The sequence below is a fragment of the Varanus komodoensis genome, unplaced genomic scaffold, assembly GCF_004798865.1.
Source record: "Varanus komodoensis strain SLA01 unplaced genomic scaffold, ASM479886v1 scaffold3, whole genome shotgun sequence".
Lineage (NCBI taxonomy): Eukaryota > Metazoa > Chordata > Lepidosauria > Squamata > Varanidae > Varanus > Varanus komodoensis.
Window position 1 is genome coordinate 2862880 of NW_025335761.1, and position 21685 is coordinate 2884564.

Genomic DNA, 21685 nt, shown 5'->3' on the forward strand with positions numbered 1-21685 from the left:
CTAAAGAAGAGAAATGGGTTAAGAAAACAAGGTTCATTATTTCTGAAGAACTACAGTTAGCAAATTTTACAATGGTATATATACAAAGATATATAATTCAATTTTTATTTATTCAGCAAGCAAGTTCAAGCATATTAAATTTGAAAAAGAAAAAATACATTAGTACTGTCTCTACATGTCTATTCAGAAGTAAGTCCCATTTGAGATCAAAGGGACTAACTCCCTGCTAAGTGTACAGAATTGCAACTTTAGCCTTTATTTTTTCATTAATATCATAGGACATCACACCTAATATTACTTACCAGTCTATCCCTATCCTTTGGAAGAGTCTCCAAATTATGCTTAAGAGAACTAATCTCACTGATGTAGTCAGAGGGTACGGAAATTGAGCTTGTGCCCTGATTAGCTTCATGAAATACTTGCAGCTTGCAGAATTCCTGCAGAAGTCTGTCTCTGTCATCTTGAAGACTGGCCATAGCCTTAGAAAAGGCATCCATCTGTTGAGCATAATTCTCACACTCAGATGACAGTCTGCTAATTTCAAGGTTTCGGGTATCTAAAAGCTTGCATAGCTTTTCAAGTTCATCAGTAAGCTGGTTGAAAGTGATTTTGCCTTTCACTTCCAGCGATGCCTGAGTCAAAAGGGCATTTTCTTTGAGTACACTGAGAACATTTGATTTGAAGAGATCTAGTTCAGTTTCCAGTTTGTCTGCTCTTCTTTTTTCAGACCTGAGTTCAGAAGTATAGTTATTCTGAAGTACCCTGAAATCCTCAATTAACCTATTTCTATCTTCTTGCAGAGCTGTCATGGCTTTTCCAAAAGATTCAATTTGAGATCTTAGTTCTCTGTTCTGAAACTGAACTTCAAACAGCTTCTTTTGAGGTGATTTAGTTGCTTCATCCTCCAGTAACTTGGCATCCTGTCCTGAATCTTTTGTGTTTTTGCCAATCATTTGCTGGAATTCTTGTACTTGTTTCTCAATCTGTTCTTCAACCTGCTGGTCAACAGCAAGTTCTTTTGTCTGATCAAGTCTATTTCGTTCTAGATTTGAAGATTTCTCTCTAGATTCAGAAATTAACCTCTCCTTGTTTATAGAAGCAATCAGAATCTCTAAATCATAAGTTTTTGATGTTAGCTTTGCATTCTCCAGTCTTAAAGATTCTATGTTCTCCTCATCAGCTTTCACTGTCAGCTGTATGTCTTTCAATTTTTTCTGAAGTTCAAGTTTTTCCTGTTCAAGATTCTTGATGCTTTCCAGTTTTTGTGTAAGCAATTCTTTCAACTGATTATCCTTTAGTGATAAAACCTGGTTCAGATCTTCCCTATACTTTATGAGTTGAGCTGTGAGCATTGCATTTTCAGAATGAAGGTCATCTATCTGATTTAAGAACTTCCTTAATTCTTGTTTCAGTATTCTGTTTTGATTTGCACTGTCCATTGCAAGTGTTTCTTTCTCGCATAAAGCAAGTCTGTGCTCACATTCTAGCTTTTTATGTTTAGAAAGCAAGGAATCCCTGTCATTTTGAAGAGATGACATTGCCTTTTTAAAGGCATCAATTTCACTGGCAATTTCAACCTTGTCTTGAACTGCTTTCTCAGCTTTTGCGTGAAGATTTTTCAACTCATCCTTCATCCTTTGACAGGCTTCATCAGATTGTTCTTTGGCCACCTGCAGAGTTTTTATCTGCTGATCATATTCTGAAACCTGCTGTCTATGCTGAGTTTGTATTAGAGCAAGATATTCAGAAATTTCTGTATCTTTTGATGAAATTAGAAGAGAGATTTCTGTATCTTTCTTATTCAGCATTGACTTCATTTGGTTAGAAATGGCAATCTGTTTTTCCAATTCAGCTTGGAGCTCATTATTTTCCAACAGAAGCTGTTTAATTTTCTCTTCTTTTCTTGTCAAATTAAATGCTTCTCTCTCTTTTTCTAAAGCATTACTGTTTATGAGATGGTTAAAAGACTCTTTTTCTTTCATCAGTTTCTGCAACAAACCTTCTTTTGACTGCAAAGCGGCTGCCAGTTCATGCTGTCTGTTCTGTAGAGTAACATTTTCTTCCTTTATTTGAGAAAGTTCACTGAAATTGTGTGAGTCTGCATTCTTTGCATCTTCCAGCACAGAACTTCTGCATTCTAGTTCTTGAATTCGGAACATTTTACTCTTTATTTCTTCTTGTAGGGATGATATTATTACTCTATTGGCATCTATCTGTTGTTGTTTGTTGTCAATAACTTCTTTGAACTGTATTTCCCAATTTTTCATTCCATCAATGACTCTGTCCCTGTCATTTTGAAGGGAAGACATGCACTTGGCAAAAGCTGCCAATCTGGCTAAGGCATCATCCAGCTCAGACTGAAGGGTCTTATTCTGAATGTCCTTAATGCCAATTTCTTTTTGCAACTGATGATATTCACCAAGGATTCTTTCCTTCTCTCTTTGAAGGACGCTGTATTTTTCTTCGAAATTTAACAATTCTTTTCGGCAAGTTGCATTTAGCTGCTGAAGACTGGCCTCCAGTTGGCTCTCAAATTCTCTCTCTTTAATTAATATTTGATTTTCTTTCTTCTTAAGTTCCTTTTTAATATTTAAGTTCTCATTTGCTAAGTGATCTCTTTCAGTCCTGCACTCATCCAGTAAAGTTTTCTGTAAAGACAACTTTCTCTGCATCTCTTCATTTGATTTGGTAAGCTTTCTTTCTGTGCTGTTCAAATCTTTCTCTAATCTTTCACTTTTGGATTGTGACAATTTCATAGTTTTTTCTAAGTCCAAAATTATTTCTTGATATTTAATAGAATTATTTTGCAACTGATTGATCTCTTGCTGTTTTTCCTTTAAAAGTTCTTGCAATTCTTTTGTTTTGTTTTTTGTTCCATGATTGTCTCTCTGAGCAGATTTCACTTTTTCTTCAAGTACTTTGACAAGATGCAGCTGCTGTTCTTCCTTTTCTCTAATTGTGTTGCATTTCTCTTCTTTTAAATCTTGCAACTGTTGTGAGAGCAAGTTGATTTGTAACTGTTTGGCTTTCAATCCCTCTGTTGCTTCATCCAATTTTTTAATGTGACTGAGCAGCTCTGTCTCCAAACATTCTTTTTCATTTTTCACTTTGTAAGATATTTCTTGAACATTTTCTAATTCTTCCTGTAAAAGACATTTGTCATCTTCTAATATCTTAATTTTTTCACCCAGGCTTGCTACTTCTTGATTAAGACTTTTACAATAGTTTTCTAATTTTGATAAAGAGCTTTGTTTCTGATACAGAGATTCTTCAGTATCTTTTAATCTTACTGACATACTTTTGTTCTCTTGCTTTAGAATCAGTGCATTTCTCTCTTTTTCTGAGATTGCTTCATTTAACAAATGGATGTCTTTTAATAATGTATCAGTCTCACTGACCAAATCACTGTTTGTGAGCTGCACATTAAACTTGTTCGAATCAAACTGCATCTGAAGGTCCCTCAGGGCCAATTTTATTGAACTGACATATTGAGAAAGGCTCTCCTTTTCCTTCTGAGTTTTCTCTAGGGTCTGTGTTAAAGTGTCAAAACGTTCTTTCAATTGCTTATTTTCCTCTGTTAGTTGTCTGTTCTGAAGAACAAATTCATCAACATCTTTTTGATAGTCTTTCAAGCACAGTTCATGCTCAGTTGCCTGCTTTTCTGCTTTAATCTGCAACGTACTGATTTCATTCTCTTTAGATTCAATTATCTGTTTCAACTGTTCTTTCACTTCTGTGTTTTCCTCAGTTGCTTTTTGAAGTAACTTCTGAAATTCCTGTTTATCAGATTCTCTTTCATTTAGTCTATGAAGAGCTTCTTGCTTTTCTTTTCTAGTGACATCAATAACTTGCCTCATTTCTGCTATTTTACTACTGATATTTTCATAGGACTGAAGTAGTGACTCATATTCCTGCTTTAATTCATTGTGCTTTGCTTTCCAACCTGCTAATTCAACTGTTTGAGAATCTCTTAATGAGTTCAACTGAAAAGAAAAGGCTTCCTTCTCCTGAGCTATAGTCTCCATTGTAGACTTCAGGCTTTCACAGGCAGCTGTTAGGTTTTCATTTTCAGTTAACAATCTAGCATTTTCCTTTGCCAGTGTTTGCTCTTCATACAGTGTAGTATTCAAATCTTGTTTTCTTCTGCTCAGCTCAGTCACCTGGAGTCCTAGTATATGAGCCTTATCAATTAATTCTTTGTTTTCTAGTGTAAGTAATTCCATTTGCTCTTTCAGGATTTTATTTTCTTTAAGAGCTTCTTTACGTGATATTAAAGCAGCTTGGAGCTTTCTCTGGAGACGTTCCTTGCTTTTTTCTTCAGCGTCACATTTCTGCTTTTGGGAATGAGGGTTCCCTCCATTTTTCCCCATCTGTCCCAGAATCATTTCAGCTGGTGACTGATCTTGATCATCTGTTCTCCTTGTTAATACCATTTTTTCTGTCTGAGTGACATCTAACAATGGAATAGAGTTATCTGGGTCCTGAATTCTGTTCTGAGCCACATTATCTGATTGCAGCCATTTAATTTCTGTGTTCTCCCCTTTATCTTTTACAGATACTGCCACATTTCTGCCTAGATTAGAAACTGGTAAAAACTTCTCACGCAGTGTATTTAGCTCCATCAATAGTTCCTTGTTTTCTTCACTTGCATGTCTCAGCTCCTCTTTCATACTAACTAATTCTATATTTGATTTCTCCAGATTGCTTATAAACTCTTCCCTCTCTTGCCTCATTTGTTCAAATACGGTTTTAAAATGCTTTGCTTCCTCTTGGCTTTCATATAAATTTTCTTGTAATTGAGAGACTTCTTTCATTATTTCCTTTCTATGATCAAATCTGCCCTTGAGATCCTTAAGAGAATGGTGTAAATGTTTGATCTCATTATCCTTCTCTGAAATTTGTGTGTTGGCTTGTTGAACATCACGCTTCAAATTTTCAATTTCTTGCACACTGAACAAGTGATCATCTTCCATTCTTTTATGGAGAATATTCTTTTCATTATCCATACTTTCAATCATAGCTTTAACATGTATCAATTCATTTTCATAAGTTTCTACCTGTTGCTGAAGCTGACCTCTCTTAATTAGCATATTGTCTTCATCTTGTTTAAACTGCTGTTTCAGTTCTTCAATTGAAATTTTCAGATTTATTATCTCTTGTTCCTTCCTATCAAGTTCAAGTGACTTTTGTTTTAATTCTTCCTTACAGTTTTCATTTAATTCAATAAGTTTAATGTAGCTATTATAGAATTTCACTATCTCAGCCTCCATCTTGTTCATCCTGTTTTCTGATTCTTCTGTGACAGCATAAGCTTTCTTGTTTAGCTCCTGTGCCTCCAGTGTTTTCTGCTTGGCATTTTCACTGTGATGGTGATCTGCAGGAGATGCCATCTTTTTCTGCAAAGAACACAACAGCAACAGATTGGAGTCAAATTCTTCACACTTTTTTTGATGAATTGCCTGGAGTGCTTTGTGGTCCTTTTTCATTAACACAAAGTCTTTTGTTAGTTGCTCAAAATTTGCTAATAGTATAGCATGATCGTCCCCTTGTTCCTGAGTTGTTTCAGAGCTTTCTTTATGGGCTACAACCAATTGCTGAAGTTTCCTTTGAAGAGTTTCTTTCTCTTTTTGCAATTGATTAATTCCACTAGAGAGATGTGTGTTGCCACTGCAGCTTTCAGCTTCTGACACATTCATTTCCTTTAATGTTTCTTCTCTCTTTGCTTCTTCAGCTTTAAGATTTTCTGTGGTAAAGAAATGCTGAGAACATTCCTCTCCATAAATTTTCTCCTTCTCAATTAATGCAAATTGCATATGGGCAAGTGGTGGATCCTTCTGATCCTTCTTAGCTAAGTTTTTTTGCTCATTATTATCTTTCAGTTCTGTAACATCCTTCTGTAGCTGTTCCAAGCATGTTGACTTGGTTGACAACATTTCACCCGTGTCATTTATATTTACATTATTTTCTAACATTTGTTCCTTCAGTCCTTCGAGTTGGGATTCAAGATTTTTGTTGAGAGCTTCGGCATTTTTAAATTGCTTTGTTAAGTCATCAATTTGTTTCATTAAATCTTGTGTTTTTTTACATTCTTTTTCTGTATATTCTTGCCTGTCCTTTTCAAGTTTCCCAATCTTTTGCATTAAGTCCTTCCTTATTATCAGAGCCGCCTGAAGCTTCTTTTTCAGATTTTCTTTTTCCTGACTTAGCTTTTCCAAAGTAACATTTATCTGTAACTTCTCATTCAGTAACTCTTTAATTGTAGTTTCTTTGTCTGTCAACAATATCTGACCAAGTTCAAGTTCTTTCTTAAATTCTTCCACCTGCTGTGATAATATATTTGTCTCTTTTGTCATGTTATTCCGAATGGCTTCAAGTTGCTGCAGTTTAATGGTAAGTACATTTTTTTCCTCAGAAAATTTTACCATTTCTTTAGACATAGATTCCATGATTTGTGTAACTGAGCAATCTTTTTCTTTTAATTGCTGATTTAAAGTAGTAATTAAATCCTTCTGTTGGTTAGCTTGAGAAATCAGGTTTTCTATCATATGGCTTTTGTTCTCTAGTTCTTCTAAAAGTATTGTTTCTTTCTGACATTTGGCATTTAATGTCTTGCAGCTACTTTCAAGTTCCTTTTCTAATAAATTGTTCTTTTCCTGAAGCAAAGTAACCTGTTTCTTCATGTCTGTTAATGCAATGCCCTTTTCTTCACAAACTGAGAGCTGCTTACATAATGCCTTCTTAGCAGCACTCAGTTCATTGGACAAATATTCAATCTCAGTTTGGTGAGCAGCTTTAACCTTTGCAAAGTCACTTTGTATCAGCTCTTTTTCTTGCTGCAAGGACCACATACTTTCCAGCTGATTATTCAAGTGATTTATTTCTTCCTCTCTCTCTAAAAAGGCATGCTGCAATGCCATTGCTTCTGCTTCTTTACTGAGAATGCTATCTATTAGAGTAGATAATTTTTCCAATTCACTTTTAATTACTTGCTGACCAGCATCACTATCATTGCCCTTAATGACATTTCTGCTACTTGATAACATACACAGTTGTCTGGACAGCTCTTTTTTAATATTGGCCTGTTCTTGCTGCAAAGATTGAATCTGAGCCTCTTTTGTTTTTACTTCCCTTTCCAAATAACTCAGTTGCTCAAGGTTAATTTCACTTTGCTGAGATGCCCTATTATGTTCTGTCACCCATCTGTTTTCTGATTCAATAAGACTTTGTTCTAATTTTTCAACCTTAAACTTTAATTCACTAATTTCTTCACTTTTTACACTAACCTGCATCTGCAACTGCTCTCTCTCATTTTCCAGCTGCAAAGTGACGGCATGTAGGTGTGTTCGCGATTCATTCTCACTGCTTTCTAATTTTTCATGAAGCTCCTGTAGCTCTTTTGATTTCTGCTGTAATTGGTTCTGATACTTAACCAGCTCTTTGTTTTCTATACTCATCCTATCAAAATTCCCCTGTAAAAGTGTTTTATCCTTAATTAAAGAATCCACCTGTTGTTGCAATTTTTCTATTGAAAGTATGTAGTTTTGGCATTCTTGAGAGGATTTACATCTTATTACACTAAGCTCAGAATTTAAATATTCGATCTGTTTAGCCTGATCAATGCATTTCTGTTGTTCAACCTGTAGTGCAATCTCTCTCTCTTGAACATTTTGTTTCCATATTTCAACTTGTTCCAGCATTTTCTGGTACTCTAATTTTGCAGATTCCAGTTCAACTGTCAAAAAGTCAATTTTCTTCTGGCTATCGGCAATGCTTTCCTCCTTCTCTTGTGACAGTATCTTTACCGTGGCAGTGCTTTTTTTTAGTTCTTCTCTAATTAGATCAATCTCATTAGTAAGAGCCTGAACACTGCTTTCTGCTAATTGGACATTGACACCTTTCTTATCTAACGAACTAAGTAATTCTGTAATATACTCTTCCTTTTTACTCAGAGTAGCTCTGAGTTCATTTCTTTGTTCATACTGAGCTGCAAATTGGTCCTGCAAAGACAAAAAAGCATTCTCTTTTTCCTGTGCTAGTTTTTTTAAGTTTTGAATTTCTTGGGTCAGTTCATGAATTTGACCCTGAAGCTGAGAGACTAATTGCAACTTTTCTTCATTTCTTTTCAATTCCTCTGTCAGTTTTTTCACAAGGTTGGTATTATCCAAAAGAGAAACCTCTTTTTCTGTCAGTGTACATCTAATTTCATTTATTAATTTCTTCTGATCAGTAATTTCCTTTTTTAGACTTAAGTTTAATTCTTCTACATCTGTAGCTTGTTTTCTCAAACACTCACATTCAGTTTCTGTGTCTACAAGTTCAGCCTTCAATTTACTATTAAGCAATGAGGCATTATTCATCATCATCTCCTTTTCAGAAACAATTCCTTTCAACTTTTCTACTTCAGAAGTCAGCAGCTCTACATGCTTCTGCTGCAAACAAGAAGTGTCAGAAATATGTGCTTGCAAATTATCATATTCCTCCTCCTTTTGTTTTAAAAATATATCTTTCTGTGTAATAGATTTACTTAATTCTTCAGTCTTTGCTGTCATATTTTTAAGCTGACACTGAAGGTCAGAAATTATTTCCATATTCTCAGACAGCTGAACTCTAAGCAAATCAGATTCCTCAGATTTATCTTTAAGCAATTTTAAGTCTTGGGCTTGCTTCTTGATTTCATTTTCTTTTTCTTGAACTTCCTGCCTAAGTTGGCCAGCTTCAAAACCTAGAGTCTGTACTTGGCATTGCAAATCTGAAATCATCTGCAAATACTGCTTTTCACCTGCATCTTTGCTTTCTTTCATTTGTTGAAACAACGTTTCCCTTTGCAAAAGGACAGCCTCTTTATCATGAAAACTCCTGTTTAAAGTTTTTATTTCATTGACTAAGAGATCAATTTGGTCTATAAAGGCTAAGCTACTATTAGCTTGCTGAGACAATTGTGCATTTAAGGGAGTGATTCCTTCACACTTTTTCATTAATGTAGCATTGATTGTTTCAATATCTGTTTTCAATTTTTCATTTTCTGATTTCAACATATGAGCTTCATCTTTCATGGACACAATTTCACACTGATATTTTGTTAACTCATGCTGAAGAGCATCACATTCACTAGATTTTGCATTGCAAATAGTCAAAGCATTGTCTTTTTCACATTTCAAAACATCCATTTCTTTGCCGAATCGTACAAGCTGTTCATTTAGGACTTCACACTCTTCCCTTTTCTTGGAAATCTGCCTGCGAAGATCCTCAAGCTCTAGCCCTTGTGATAACAGAACAGAGTCTTTTTCTTCAACCTGATTAGACAACCGTATGCCATCACCTTGAAGCCTTTCTAGCTCTTTCTCTAACACTGTCATATTAATTTGCTTTTCCTCTAGCTGCTTAAGTAAAGTATCAGTATGACTGCTTTTTTCTTCTAGAGACTTGTGTTTTACTTTAAGCTCCATTTCTACATCTTGAACTTGTTTCTGTAGTGACAGTATTTTTTCTTCTTCCTGCCTAAGCTGTTGGACCATTTTGCTATAATCTGATTCCTTTCGACTTAATATTACATCTTTTTCTAGCTCTTTCTCTTTTGCATCCTTCAGCAGAGTGCTGAATGATTTTACTTCTTCCTGTAACTGTTTGGTCATTTCTCTGGTTTGGGAGAGTTCATATGCTAAAACACTACACTCCTTTTCTTTTTCTTGCAACAGCTCTGAGACTGAAGTATCTTTTTGCCTTAGAAGGTCTGAGAGTTCTTGAACTTTGTTTCTTAAAGTTTCTTTATCATGGTTGACTTCAGAAAGCAGTTTCTGGTGTTCCGTGGCCCTGGCAGATAATGTACTCTCCAACTCTGAAATAAACTGAACACGCTTCAAGAGTTCACACTCTTTCACATCCAATAATTTGGACAAACTCTCATTCTCACTAATTAGCTGTTGCTTTTCTTTTTCCATGGTATATACCTCACTTCTAAGATCTTCACTAACTTTAAGCTGACTTACAAAATCTTTTTCTTTTTGCTCATGAGCTATTTGCAGTTGTTTATTAGTTATAATGTTGTTTTGTGTTTCTGTTTCAAACTTATTAATTATTTCAATTTTTTCTTGTAACATGTTATTAACTTCTTTCCACTGCATTTCCTTATCATCCAGTTCACTAAGTAATTTGGACTTCTCTTTCTCACTCTGCTGCTCAACAACTTGAAGCTTGTCTTTTAATGATATTATGATCTCTTTTTTTTCTTGTAAAGATTTCTTGGCAATTTCTAGATGCTCGGATTGTTCAGAAACCTGTCTAGATAAATTAGACAACTCTTCATTCTTTTTAGCATTTTCTACAGTTAGCTGATTGTTTAAGTCTTTCACTGATTTCAGTTCATTCACAAGCATTTGTTCTTTGTCCTCTTTCTCTTTCAGCAAAATGTTCAGTTTCTCCTTTGAAGACATATGTTCAGCCAGCTGGGATCTGAGATGTTCTCTTTCCTCTCTACATTTTGTCTCTGTTTCTTGCAACTTTTCAGTTGATCTAATTACTTGTTCCTTAAGCAGCTTAATTTGTGACTCACATTCCATCAGTTTATTGTTGTGGGTAACATCATGGGTCTTCTTTTCAGAATGAAGTTCTTTCATTCTTTTGCTGGCTTCTTTGATTTGACTAACCAATTCCTTATTTTCTTTGGTTTTAGCTTCATTTTCAATTTTCACCTTTGACAGCTCTGATTCTATTGTACTTAATTGCTCAGAAAGTTTAGAAAGCTTTGTGCTTGCATCTTTCACATCTGCGGTTTGCACATCTTTCAGCAACTGGGCTTCCCTTTCAGCCTTGGACAGTGCTTCTTCCATTTCTCGTATTTCGTTTTCTTTGCACTTGATCTGGTGTTTCAGAATATTAATCTGGTCAGAATACTCGGTCATACCAGAGGAAAGAGCAGAAAGTTCTTTATCTTTCTCAGTTAAAACTTCTTTAAGGTTGTCAATTTCTCTTTCCCGTTTCTGCAAATCTTGAATGAGTTGAGATCTGTCTTCTAAATGGCTTGTGTTCAATCTGTCAAGTTCTTCATTTGTCTGGTCAAGATCCAGTCGCATTAATTCTATGGCACTATCCTGCTTCACAGTCTGAAAACAAAAATAAAACAAATTAAGCATTCACATGACAATACTAGCTGTGAAAAGGTATTTAATCCACCCCAAAGGCATGGTCCTAGCCCAATGCACCAGGTAACTAACTTCATATTAGAATTTTTAAATAACTGCACTTTCAAAAGCAGTTTCCCATGAAGCAGAGGGCACTGCTTCTTTAAGAAAAATAAGCCTTAAACTCCCTTTGGCTCATGGAGTTTGTTACATTACAGTTATTTTATTACTATGATGTACAGTGAAATAAGCAATTTTAAAGCACCATTTCACCACTTTATTTCTTACCTTTTCTTTAAAAGCAACCACTTTCTCTGTTAGATCACTGATAACAGTTTTTTGTTCTGCACACTCTGCTCCATACAAACTGCACTTATTCAAGGTATCTTCCAACTAGGTTAAGAAAAAAACATTTATTGCTTTATGCAGTTATGACTAAAGGACAAAAACACCATTATAAAATTATACTTATCTTTATTTTTTAAGATACAGTAATAAAAACAATTTTAATCACAGTTAACTATGTTTTGACTTCAATTGGATCCAATTTCTTAATACATTAGAATACACACTAAAATAACCCAAACGTAATAAAAATGAGTTAGCATTGTTCACATTAAACTGAGTTGTTCATCATTACTTGGCTCACTTCAGAGGTCATGCTGGATGATTAGGAGCACATTGTTCAGTTATTCTCCCCCTCCAAAAAATTTTTCTGCTTCTATCAATGTGAATATACCCCTTCCTTTGCTAGTTAATGTTGTTGTAACACGAACATAATTGTTGCTGGCTTAATTATGCTCTGAAAATAGAACTAGAAGCTAACTTGCACTCTCTGATCTGGGGACAAACAATAGTTACCTGTAACTATAATTACGCTAGTTCAAATGTCTCGCTAAACTAGTCACTAGCTGAAATGGCAGGGGAAAAGTAATGTGCAACCTGCAAACCATGGCTTGTCAACTACACAGGATGACGTTTAAACTGACCTTGCTCAGTACTTTGGTTTCTAGCAAACAAATAACTTGGCAGCCATTTTGGTGGGTGGGGGAGGCTCCAACAAGAAGATAAGCAATTATTGAAGTAAGGAGCATAAAATAATCTTCCCCCTTAATGTAAAAAAAAAATCAGCGGGGGCCTAGACACAGGAACAAAGCTATTTGTTTACTATGGGTGTTTGTTCTTGTTTAATCAAAGCCATTTTAATAGTACTTAAAATGGCAAAATACATTACAACTAAAATCTATAATAAATTGCTCTTTACAATTACCATGAAAATTATGTTAACAGCTAACTGTATATAAGAGCTGCACTCATCGGTTCAGTTAAAGTAAATTCTTTTGCATTGCAACTTAAGTGCAGGATCTACCTCTCCTGGGTAGTGTCCTACAGGTTCCCTGCTGTCAAAATGCAGTAGGCACTTTCCATGTGCATTGACCCAGAGAAATTTCCAGGACTTTTAAAGTTTCGTTTCTTTAGACAGCTGTCAAAAGAAATAGAAGTGGTCTTTGGTCTTTGCTCTTGAAAGGGAATGGTCAAAAGATAATTTCCTTTGCAACAAGATCCTATAAAGGGCTTTTTTTGACCTGTCAATTTTCAGCTCGCATGTTTCAAAAGTACAAGCTGTAGCCTTTTGTGGGAGCACGGAGCTTGGATAGCTCATTCTTTTTAAAAGGGGTTTTTGTTTTGTTTTCAACAGGCTACCTAGGGTTGGTCAATTTGCTTGTTTCTGACAAACTCACATGCATTCACATGTGACAAACCCATGACAGCAACATCTGAAGAGGTTGTCATTTGCTGTCAAATCAAAGACTGTGAAAAGTGATCACTTAAGAAGGAGAGGGGGAGGGGAAAAACTGCAGTGCATACAAAAAGGGTTGTGATCATGGGGGTGTGGCGAACAGCCAAGTTGGTCCTACTGCTGAATCTCTTGGGATATGCACAGAAGGGAAAAGTAAGCAATGAACAACACATAAAGATCATCTATTGGGCACATTGCTTACATGACATGTGAACCCACTGATTCCAACTCACCTTTTGTTCAGTTTGCAAAAGCTTTTCACCAAGTTCTTTGTTTAAAAGGTCTCTCTCTTGAAGTGAATTTCTCATGTCTTCTATTTGCTCTAACTTTTCTGCTGCACTTGAAAGCTTCTGCTCTTTCTCCACAAGCAAAGTTTCAAGCAAGCTGTTTCTTTCATTTAATCTGCCAATTAAACACATTTAGATTTGAACCTATCCAAACTATCTAGTGTGTTCATGCATCCAGAGGCAAAATAATCTTTTCTAGAAATTTTTATAAAAATCAGAGCGACTGGATTTTAAGGGAACAAATGGCAATGAAGTAAGTGATATAAGAGCTATACCAATACTGGCAGTAAACGTGGAACAAGGCTGATAAAGCATATGCAGTTGATGGTAGCAAAGAAACTGAAGCTAATCGCTAATCTAGACATGGAGGAAGAGTTCCTGGTTATCTGAAAGGCAGACAAAGGTATAGGGAGTCAACCTGGGCTGGATGGAGCTATCCTCCCCTTAAAAGCTCAGATTCACAATTAAATGTACTCTTGGATCCAGTCCTAAACCTGGATACCCGGTTTTTGGTAGTAGTCAAGAGCATGTTTGTACAACTAAGGCTAGACTGCCAACTGCATCACTTGCTGGAAATTACATTTGGTCACAGTAAAAAAAAGTCTTCATTACATCTTACTTGGACCACACAGTAACACACTAACTGGGGCTGCCCTTGAAAAATGTTCAAGCCATTTCAGTTGTTCCACATTGCCGTGACCATACTGTTGACTTGGCCTGCTTATAGGAAACATGTTACACACTTATTACAACAGCAAGCAAGAGTACTCCATTTTTATCACTCTTTTATCTTTTTATCTATTTTTATATTGGGGATACATTATGTAACTGTATCAGTATTTTATTATTTTAGCTGCATTGGATACTATATATAGTGGACAGGCAGAGCAGATATTAAACAAAAAAGGATGAAAACAAAATGAAAATGGTACTCCCTTCCTCCACACAATTGCTTGTTAAAGATATAAACTGGCTGGATCTACTTCAAGGAATTTGTGTGTGTGTGTGTGGGGGGTAAATTACCCTTTAAGTTGTTCATTCAAATTGGAAACAAGAACTTGGTGTTTTTCCACATCTCGTGCTTGCTGGCTACGTAACTGTGTAAGCTGGGATTGCAAACGGTCAGTTTCATTCTGCAAGAAAATGACATATATAACTGCTACATATAAAATATAACAAGGTTATATTTAAGCTAAGTGAGTTAGAGTCTATCATTCTACCTTATTATTACCCAGAGAAATACTACCAAGAATATTATTTCCTAGGACAAACAGTGATATTGCTTTTGAAAGGTTTCTCTCATAGTGATCTTATGGAGAGGCTCTATATTGATTTCAAATAAAAGCACACCATGCTCACATCTACTGTGTGGGAGCAGCTTACGTCTAAGATGGAAATAGCTAAAAGTAAAGCATTGCTTTAAAAAAAACATAGGGACTGATGCTCAGCAGAATTTTTATCTGAAATAACTTATCCAGGCTGAATTCCTGTTTGTTTTTTCTTGTATTTGTCAAAAAATCAGTATTGATTTGTAGCAAAGTACGAAATAAATTGTAATGCAAATCCATAGGTAACGAAGCAAGCTCCACTAACACAGTCAACTTATTATGCAATCTAAATATGTTAGTTTACCCACTGTCAAAACACTAGCACAAAAGGTTAAACTTCAAACAAACACCAACCATAAATAAAAGCAGCTCATATAATTCCACAACCACCATTACATGCTGGGCAGGTTAGACAACATACCAAGTATCACTTCTAAGAAAAATAAACTATCACTTGGGAATGGGCAGGACACACCTGTACAGCCCTCAATAGTTGCCCTTCTTCCTCTACACCAAAAGCCACCTGTATTGAAATGCTTTGTTACAAGTCAGAAATAGATTGACATACTGCTGTTTGAGAAAAATCTTGTAAATGATCCATTGTTACACGCATGCACTTTAGTATGTTAAGTGAATTATTAGTCACACTTTTAAATCAACAGAACACTATTTAAAATTTTCTTTTTTTTACATTAAACTTAGAAACCCAAATTTACTGTATATTTCACTTATATAAATAAGCCACAATGCTTTATGGCTATGTTTTTAGGATGTAGCAGATTGTGTATAGTATTTCACACTTACATACACAAATGCTCTAGCTGCCTATGAATTTACCTTTATCATAATAGTACTGTCTTCTTATTTACCTGCATTTACTCCCATCAATCACATGTAGTCCTTCTGTCACTAGGATCATCTGCTGGCAGGTTAACTTATGAGCATTTCATGATTAACACAGTAGCTCAGCTAATGGCAAGCACATACTCATTTCAATAAAGCAGAGCCACTGTGCAGGCAAGCAAAAGCTAGTGATAGCAGATACTGTAGCACAGATGAATCAGGTATAATTTTTAGTAAGTTCATCTAAGTTCTACAGCCACCTGAAGACTGAAGAACAGAACTAGGACCCAGAACTATTTGCAGTGTGCAACTGCTTTTTCACTATGTGCATGTGATCATCTCTGTTACCTGTGAACCCACCTCCTGAAAGCACATAGCCCTCACGATTATTTGGCTTCAACTTCATTCATCTATTTGTTAAATGCCCTTCATTAAGATAATTAAAGGACAGTGTATAAAATGTAAATAAAACTATTCAAACAAAGATACATAAGAAGAAGAACTGACTATGACAAGCAATTAACTAGAAAACAACCAACTTAAGTCAAATTCTTAAAATGGGTGAAATTTCCTCTAAAACACAAGGGCAAATATGGAAGTTTTAATTTGGTGCCAAAAAGGCTGCAGTGCCAGCACCAGTTGAGTCTCTCAAGGAAGGGCAATCTAGCACTGGAGAACCAGTGCAGTAAAGACTCTCTCTTCTGCAAATACGTACAGTGGGTCTGATAAAGAGAATATTCATAGACAGGTCTCTAAATGAAGATGTTAGGATTTATGAGCCCTCACTCAATTCATCCCAACTCCCTCAACCAAACACTGAAGCAGGATATGCAGTGTTGCATTTTGATAAGATATAAATTAGAGGTGAGAGGTAAGGTGTTCATTATGCCAACTGGTGTGCAGTCTCTCTTACTGGTTTCATCAACATGTTACCATTACTGGTAACAGAGCAGAACACCACAATATGGCTTCCACAAAGTCATGTAACAGACAGCTGCTTTGACTGACTACGTGTTGAAGAGGGATGGTATCTGGAAGCATATAATATATAAACCACTGTCTTCAGCACACCAAAACATTCTAATTTCCTATTACCTGATTATATGTATTACATTGTTAAATAAAACGTATTTTAAAGTAGGAAACAAATCAACATCTATTTCACATCAAAAAGCTGACAACTTAGAAGCAATACTAATACTCCATGCAGAGCAATGCCTAGATAAAAGTGGTGATGGAGGGGGGTGCTTATTCTTTATACAAAAGCAGTATATGGATAAGGGAAGTGAGATGGTACCCTACTCATCTCATTTTTCTTTGTCCAGTTACTTTTTTTTTTCAGTTCACTTCCCTTCCAATACTGGAGAAGACTGTTTAAAGCAATAGAACACAGTGAAGGAAGGGTTGGCACCAGTTGTTAGATATACCTGTAGAGCTTCCATTCTGCCTTGCAGCTGCAATCGATCTTCCAGGTCCCGACAGCGATCCTCCAAGAAGAGAATTTGTTCTTGCAACTGATTTCTTTCCAACTCTAATTCCTCCACTACAGTACGTAAGCCTATTTAGTTTGGGGAATACTTTTATTAGACCTACTGTGTAATCAATCCATCAATCAATCAATCAATCAATCAAATCTGCATAACTCAGCATATGGACAAATAGTAATTCTAAAAAACTATGTGTCATATAAACACCTATGTTCACATCTATTGCATCAACCTCATCTAATGAAAGAGGAAGGGGGAATACTTTTTCTAAGGTACCAGCTATAATCCAGTTTTTCATAACTAGTTGTAGTACAATATGCATTTTTTAAAAAATCTATTCTCTGATTCATTAGAGGAACTTTCCAAATCCATAGAAAACTTTTACTTAATTAGTCTAACTCAGGGATCCTCAAACTTTTTAAACCGGGGGCCAGTTCACTGTCCCTCAGACTGTTGGAGGGCCAGACTATAGTTTAAAAAAATTGCTAAAGAAATCCCAAAAGCGCCGCCCCTCCCAACTTCATTTCTCAACAAGGAATTATGGAAAGGAAAATTTCACAAGAACCTCAGGATGGCCAGCAGACAGAAGGAAAAAAGCAGACCGGTTTAAATGAACAAATCAATCTACTCTTTTAAGCCCCACTTACTGAAATGACTAGTGTTGTATGCACATTCAAAACATTAAGCGAGGAGGGGCTGCAGTGTTATCCTCAACTACCCAACTGGCCTGTATTGAGTGACAAGGTCTGAAGGAAAATTGTAAACATATTTAATGCAATTATAGACCTTCCCTCAGTTAGGAAGATGTATGATTATTTGTTCCCCTCCTTTGCCTACTCTCTCCCAATATCCAAAATATGCTTTTCTAGTACTGAGGCACTGCCATGTACAGTACTGCTTCAGCTGTTTTGTTTTGGTACACATTGCACTTGCCCACTGTCTCTGTAGCTAGCAAAGAACCCATAGTTCTGGTTTCATGTGTAATGAAATCCCATTGGTTTCTTGTGAGTCGGAGTTCACAACTCAAGAAGCCATGGGACTTTTTTCTGGGTTTTTCATAGTTAAAACCTAGTATATAGAATAGTTTTATAATACTAACCCTACCAGTTTCATAGTATAAACCCAGTCATACTTCCTGTCCTGCTGGCCAGAGAGACCCTTGTCCCATCACACTGGCCTATTTCCAGTGTGGGTAATAGGGCAGCAGATGAAAAGGCGGTGGCCAAAGAGCACACCTACTGGTGCCCTTTTGATGCCCAGCTGGTGCCTGGTTGGACCTGAAAATCTGGCCACTGGCTGGCTGGGTGGGTGATTTGTAGTTGTGGGCTGCATGGTAGTAATGAATTGTCTAATTTTAATTCTTTCATATTGCTGTTATTCCTTTAGAAATTTTATAAATTCTGTAAATTGTTGTCTTTACTGCCTCATGTAGCTGTTCTGATTTTGTTTTGAACTCTTGAACCTTGTTTTATATTGTATTTTATTGTATCTCGTATATTAATGTATTTTGTAAAGTACCCTGATAGCCTTTTACAGCTGACAGTACAGAAATTTAATTTAATAATAATAAAAAATAATTGCCTATATTCATCGTTTTAAAAATAAATGCTATTTCCAGTTCTGTCTCTCATTTTATTTTAACAGGAACAGATTATTTGCCCCCTTCATATTTTGAAATGTCAATAGTATACTAGAGAGCTACAGTCTACGAAATATGAAACTAATTCTGTTACTTTAGCAGGCCTAGCCAAAATAGTACTAATACATCTCCAAAAGTTTCCTACTCAGCCTGAACACTAAACTGTATTTTTTTTTTTTTTACAAAATGTCTCTTTGTGATATAAATACAGACTTCTCTGGGAATACATATATGGCTATCCTGACAAACAGAACATGAAAACAAATCAGAAAACAATGGTTGGCTATGAAGACACTTTCACAAAAACAACAGGATTAGAACTTTAAAAAAAATCTTACCATGAATGACAATAATCTTTTTTTCACAAGTTAGTGTCTGAGATAACATCATGACAGAGTTCTAGTTTTGCACCAAAACTAGACAGTTCATCCAGCACGCACATGCTTCAAAATGAAACAAAAAGCCACGCCAAAAGAAAAGTACAATTCAACAGGTACAAACAAAACAGAACATGGTTTGTTAATTGAATTTAAAAAACAAAACGAAACAGACATGTGCATGCTTTAATAAACTGCCTAGTGGTTGCCACACCTGTACTAGAAGAAGTGTACTCTGGCCACCAACCTCCCATATTCTCTCCTTCAGCTGAATCAGTGCTATCCAAAGTGACATTCAGCTCTTCATAGCACTGTTTTTCATCGAAGCCATAATCTCCCTAAACACAAAAGGGGGGGAACTAATTAACAGTCCATAAAATAGTCATTGTAACATTTAAGTATAGCATCATATTATTTCTGAAACTCTCCATACATTAATGAAGGCAACACTTCATTAAACTTCAGTTCCCTGTAACTATCCCCAGTGCCCCACGCCACACACTAAGACATCACATATACTTAGCAATAGAGAAAGCCTTGCTATTGATGATAACATCTATTAAAATATAGATTCTTAATGCAAACAACTTGCCTGTAGTTTCCTACTGGTCTGGGCAGTCTTCCTTCTTTCTGGCTGCATCCTGCCAGTCCTGTGACCTGTGGTCAGTTCCTCCTCCAGCTCCTGCTGCCCTGAGACTATGGCTGGATCAGAGCAGCCAGGAAAGAACCAGTCATCCTCAATCAGTTTTGTGCCACAGGAAAGCAATCACACAGACAAACATGTTGTACACATTCAAAAAGGATCAGTGATACAGAAAGAGGTTTATGAAGGACCAGCAGGAATTAAAGGAATAAACACACTCCATACCATTCACCTTGTGATTTCCCCTCTACAGAGCATATGGAAACAATATGCATATTATTCTTGTAAAAGAAGCCATAGAGGGTATAGCTCTCTTAGGCAATATTTTTCAAAGAAAACTTAATTTGTATATGGATACTGACAAAGAGGGCAGCCACTTATATGACCAAATTAAGCCTACATTCAGTTTACTATATAGCAGATTTGTGTGATAAATACACCAAGTCAGATTATTCAGGTAAGCATATTTTTAATGCTTCATGAAAATGAAGCAAGTTTTGCTTAGACTTTAAATATTAAATAGAATTCTTGTTACAGGTGATATGAGGAAGTCACAAGCTATTATCATACATCACAAATTGGCATCAAGCCGTAACATTAGCTATTAAATAATATAGACTCATTTGTCAATAATGCACAATAATCTGATAATACAGAAGCTGAAATGAATGCAATCCATTGTCAGAGATGGTTATTGTTTGTTTATTTTAACGACATTCCCATCTGTTTTGTGTGATTAACAAAGCATGTATATGTGAAAGAAGTTTCATGTAAAGCAGCCAAAAGTCAGCATGAGGAAATACAGAAAAAGTAGGCTCCATAGTTTGCACATTGCTGAAGTAATTTATTAAAGCAATAACTCAATTGCAACTGCTCACCTTCAACAAGTTATTATTCAAATATTTACACTAGAATTCATGGTGCAAGAATATATTCAAGTCTAGATTTTCTTTTATTTTTTATATGAAAAAATATTTTTTATTTCCTTCAAGGAACTCAAGACCATTGACACAGTTCTCCTCTCAACCTTATCCTCACAACAACCCTGTGAGATAGATTAGGCTGGGAGTCAGTGTCTAGCCCAAAGTCACCTAGTGTACTTTTTATGGCTGAGCAGGGACTAGAACCAAGATCTCCTGGATCTTAGTCCAGTACTCTAATCACTATACTACACAGGCAATAATGGAAATGAGGCAAGAAAAAGCCAGAAATTTTAGTTTTTCTTTATCTTTGCTAGAAGTTTAGAGTCTCTTCACACTTTTTCTTTTCTTTTTTTTGGGGGGGAGGTCCTAAAAATTTTTTTTACCTAAGATTGTAAAATGTTAATATAACAAATATAAAGGTAAATTCATCAAAGGCATGGAATGGAAGTACAGTGTGTAGTAAATGGTAAACAAGGCTTGTTCTGCAATGTGTGAAATGGCCCATCAGTTTCCATAAGGAAAGAATTTTTCCACACACAGAAATTCCCATATATGTAAAGGACTTTCTGCTAACTTAAAAGTCAAGGTCAGGTCTGTTCTTTGATACTTAATTTCCAGTACTTTTCTAATAAGACCAGCAGTTTGTGATACTTGTTTGATTTGCAACTTCTGTGAAAAGTCTTGTGCATCTATGGTCCTTTAATGAAGAGATTTGTCCTAATACTGAAGGGACATATTTAGTTATTTAACACATTTATCTGCCTCCTTTCCACAACTCAAATGGCTCACATCAAGGCAATGACAGTTCAGATACACCACTGTAATAGGGGCAGCTATCAAAGAAAAAAGAGGAGTGGCAAATATCAAGCAGGAATCTCACAAATACAGGCTTGGATCTAAGGATACCTGAGGAAGGCTTTCTTGTCTCCTTCTCCTTATTGTAGGTCTGGAGGAGCTCTCCAGAAGAGCACAGTATATGGACCAAGGAGCAGCAATGAGTTGAAATATAGTGGATCTACTTCTAACACAGACCTGGGCATTGTACGGCCCACGGGCCACATCCGGCCTGATGGCTGACCCTGACTGGCCCGCATGAGGTCACTGGCAAATTAAAAGTCAATGCAAATATATCTTGTCGTAATATAGATGCAATACAACTGCACTGCTTTTATTTTGAAGGATCTGCTAAATTGAATTGAATTTATTGCTTTTCATGTAATGTTAATGTTAATGTTTTTGT

General features: G+C 35.9%; 1 protein-coding gene across 8 annotated transcripts in view; it reads right to left on the reverse strand.

Moving 5' to 3' along the window:
• The window catches only part of LOC123026410 (golgin subfamily B member 1-like), a 66261-nt gene that overhangs the window by 16858 nt on the left and 27718 nt on the right, over nucleotides 1-21685 (reverse strand). For 3 of the 8 annotated variants that reach the window (XM_044436011.1, XM_044436010.1, XM_044436005.1), the window contains 8 exons: nucleotides 19472-19625; nucleotides 19094-19217; nucleotides 16804-16934; nucleotides 15009-15056; nucleotides 14229-14338; nucleotides 13152-13320; nucleotides 11406-11510; nucleotides 303-11099 (listed from right to left, as the gene is read on the reverse strand). In XM_044436011.1, the coding sequence (XP_044291946.1) occupies nucleotides 303-11099; nucleotides 11406-11510; nucleotides 13152-13320; nucleotides 14229-14338; nucleotides 15009-15056; nucleotides 16804-16934; nucleotides 19094-19217; nucleotides 19472-19625 (11638 nt within the window). The remainder of the gene's footprint in view (nucleotides 1-302; nucleotides 11100-11405; nucleotides 11511-13151; nucleotides 13321-14228; nucleotides 14339-15008; nucleotides 15057-16803; nucleotides 16935-19093; nucleotides 19218-19471; nucleotides 19626-21685) is intronic. The other 5 variants (XM_044436007.1, XM_044436006.1, XM_044436013.1 and 2 more) reach the window with 5 other exon arrangements.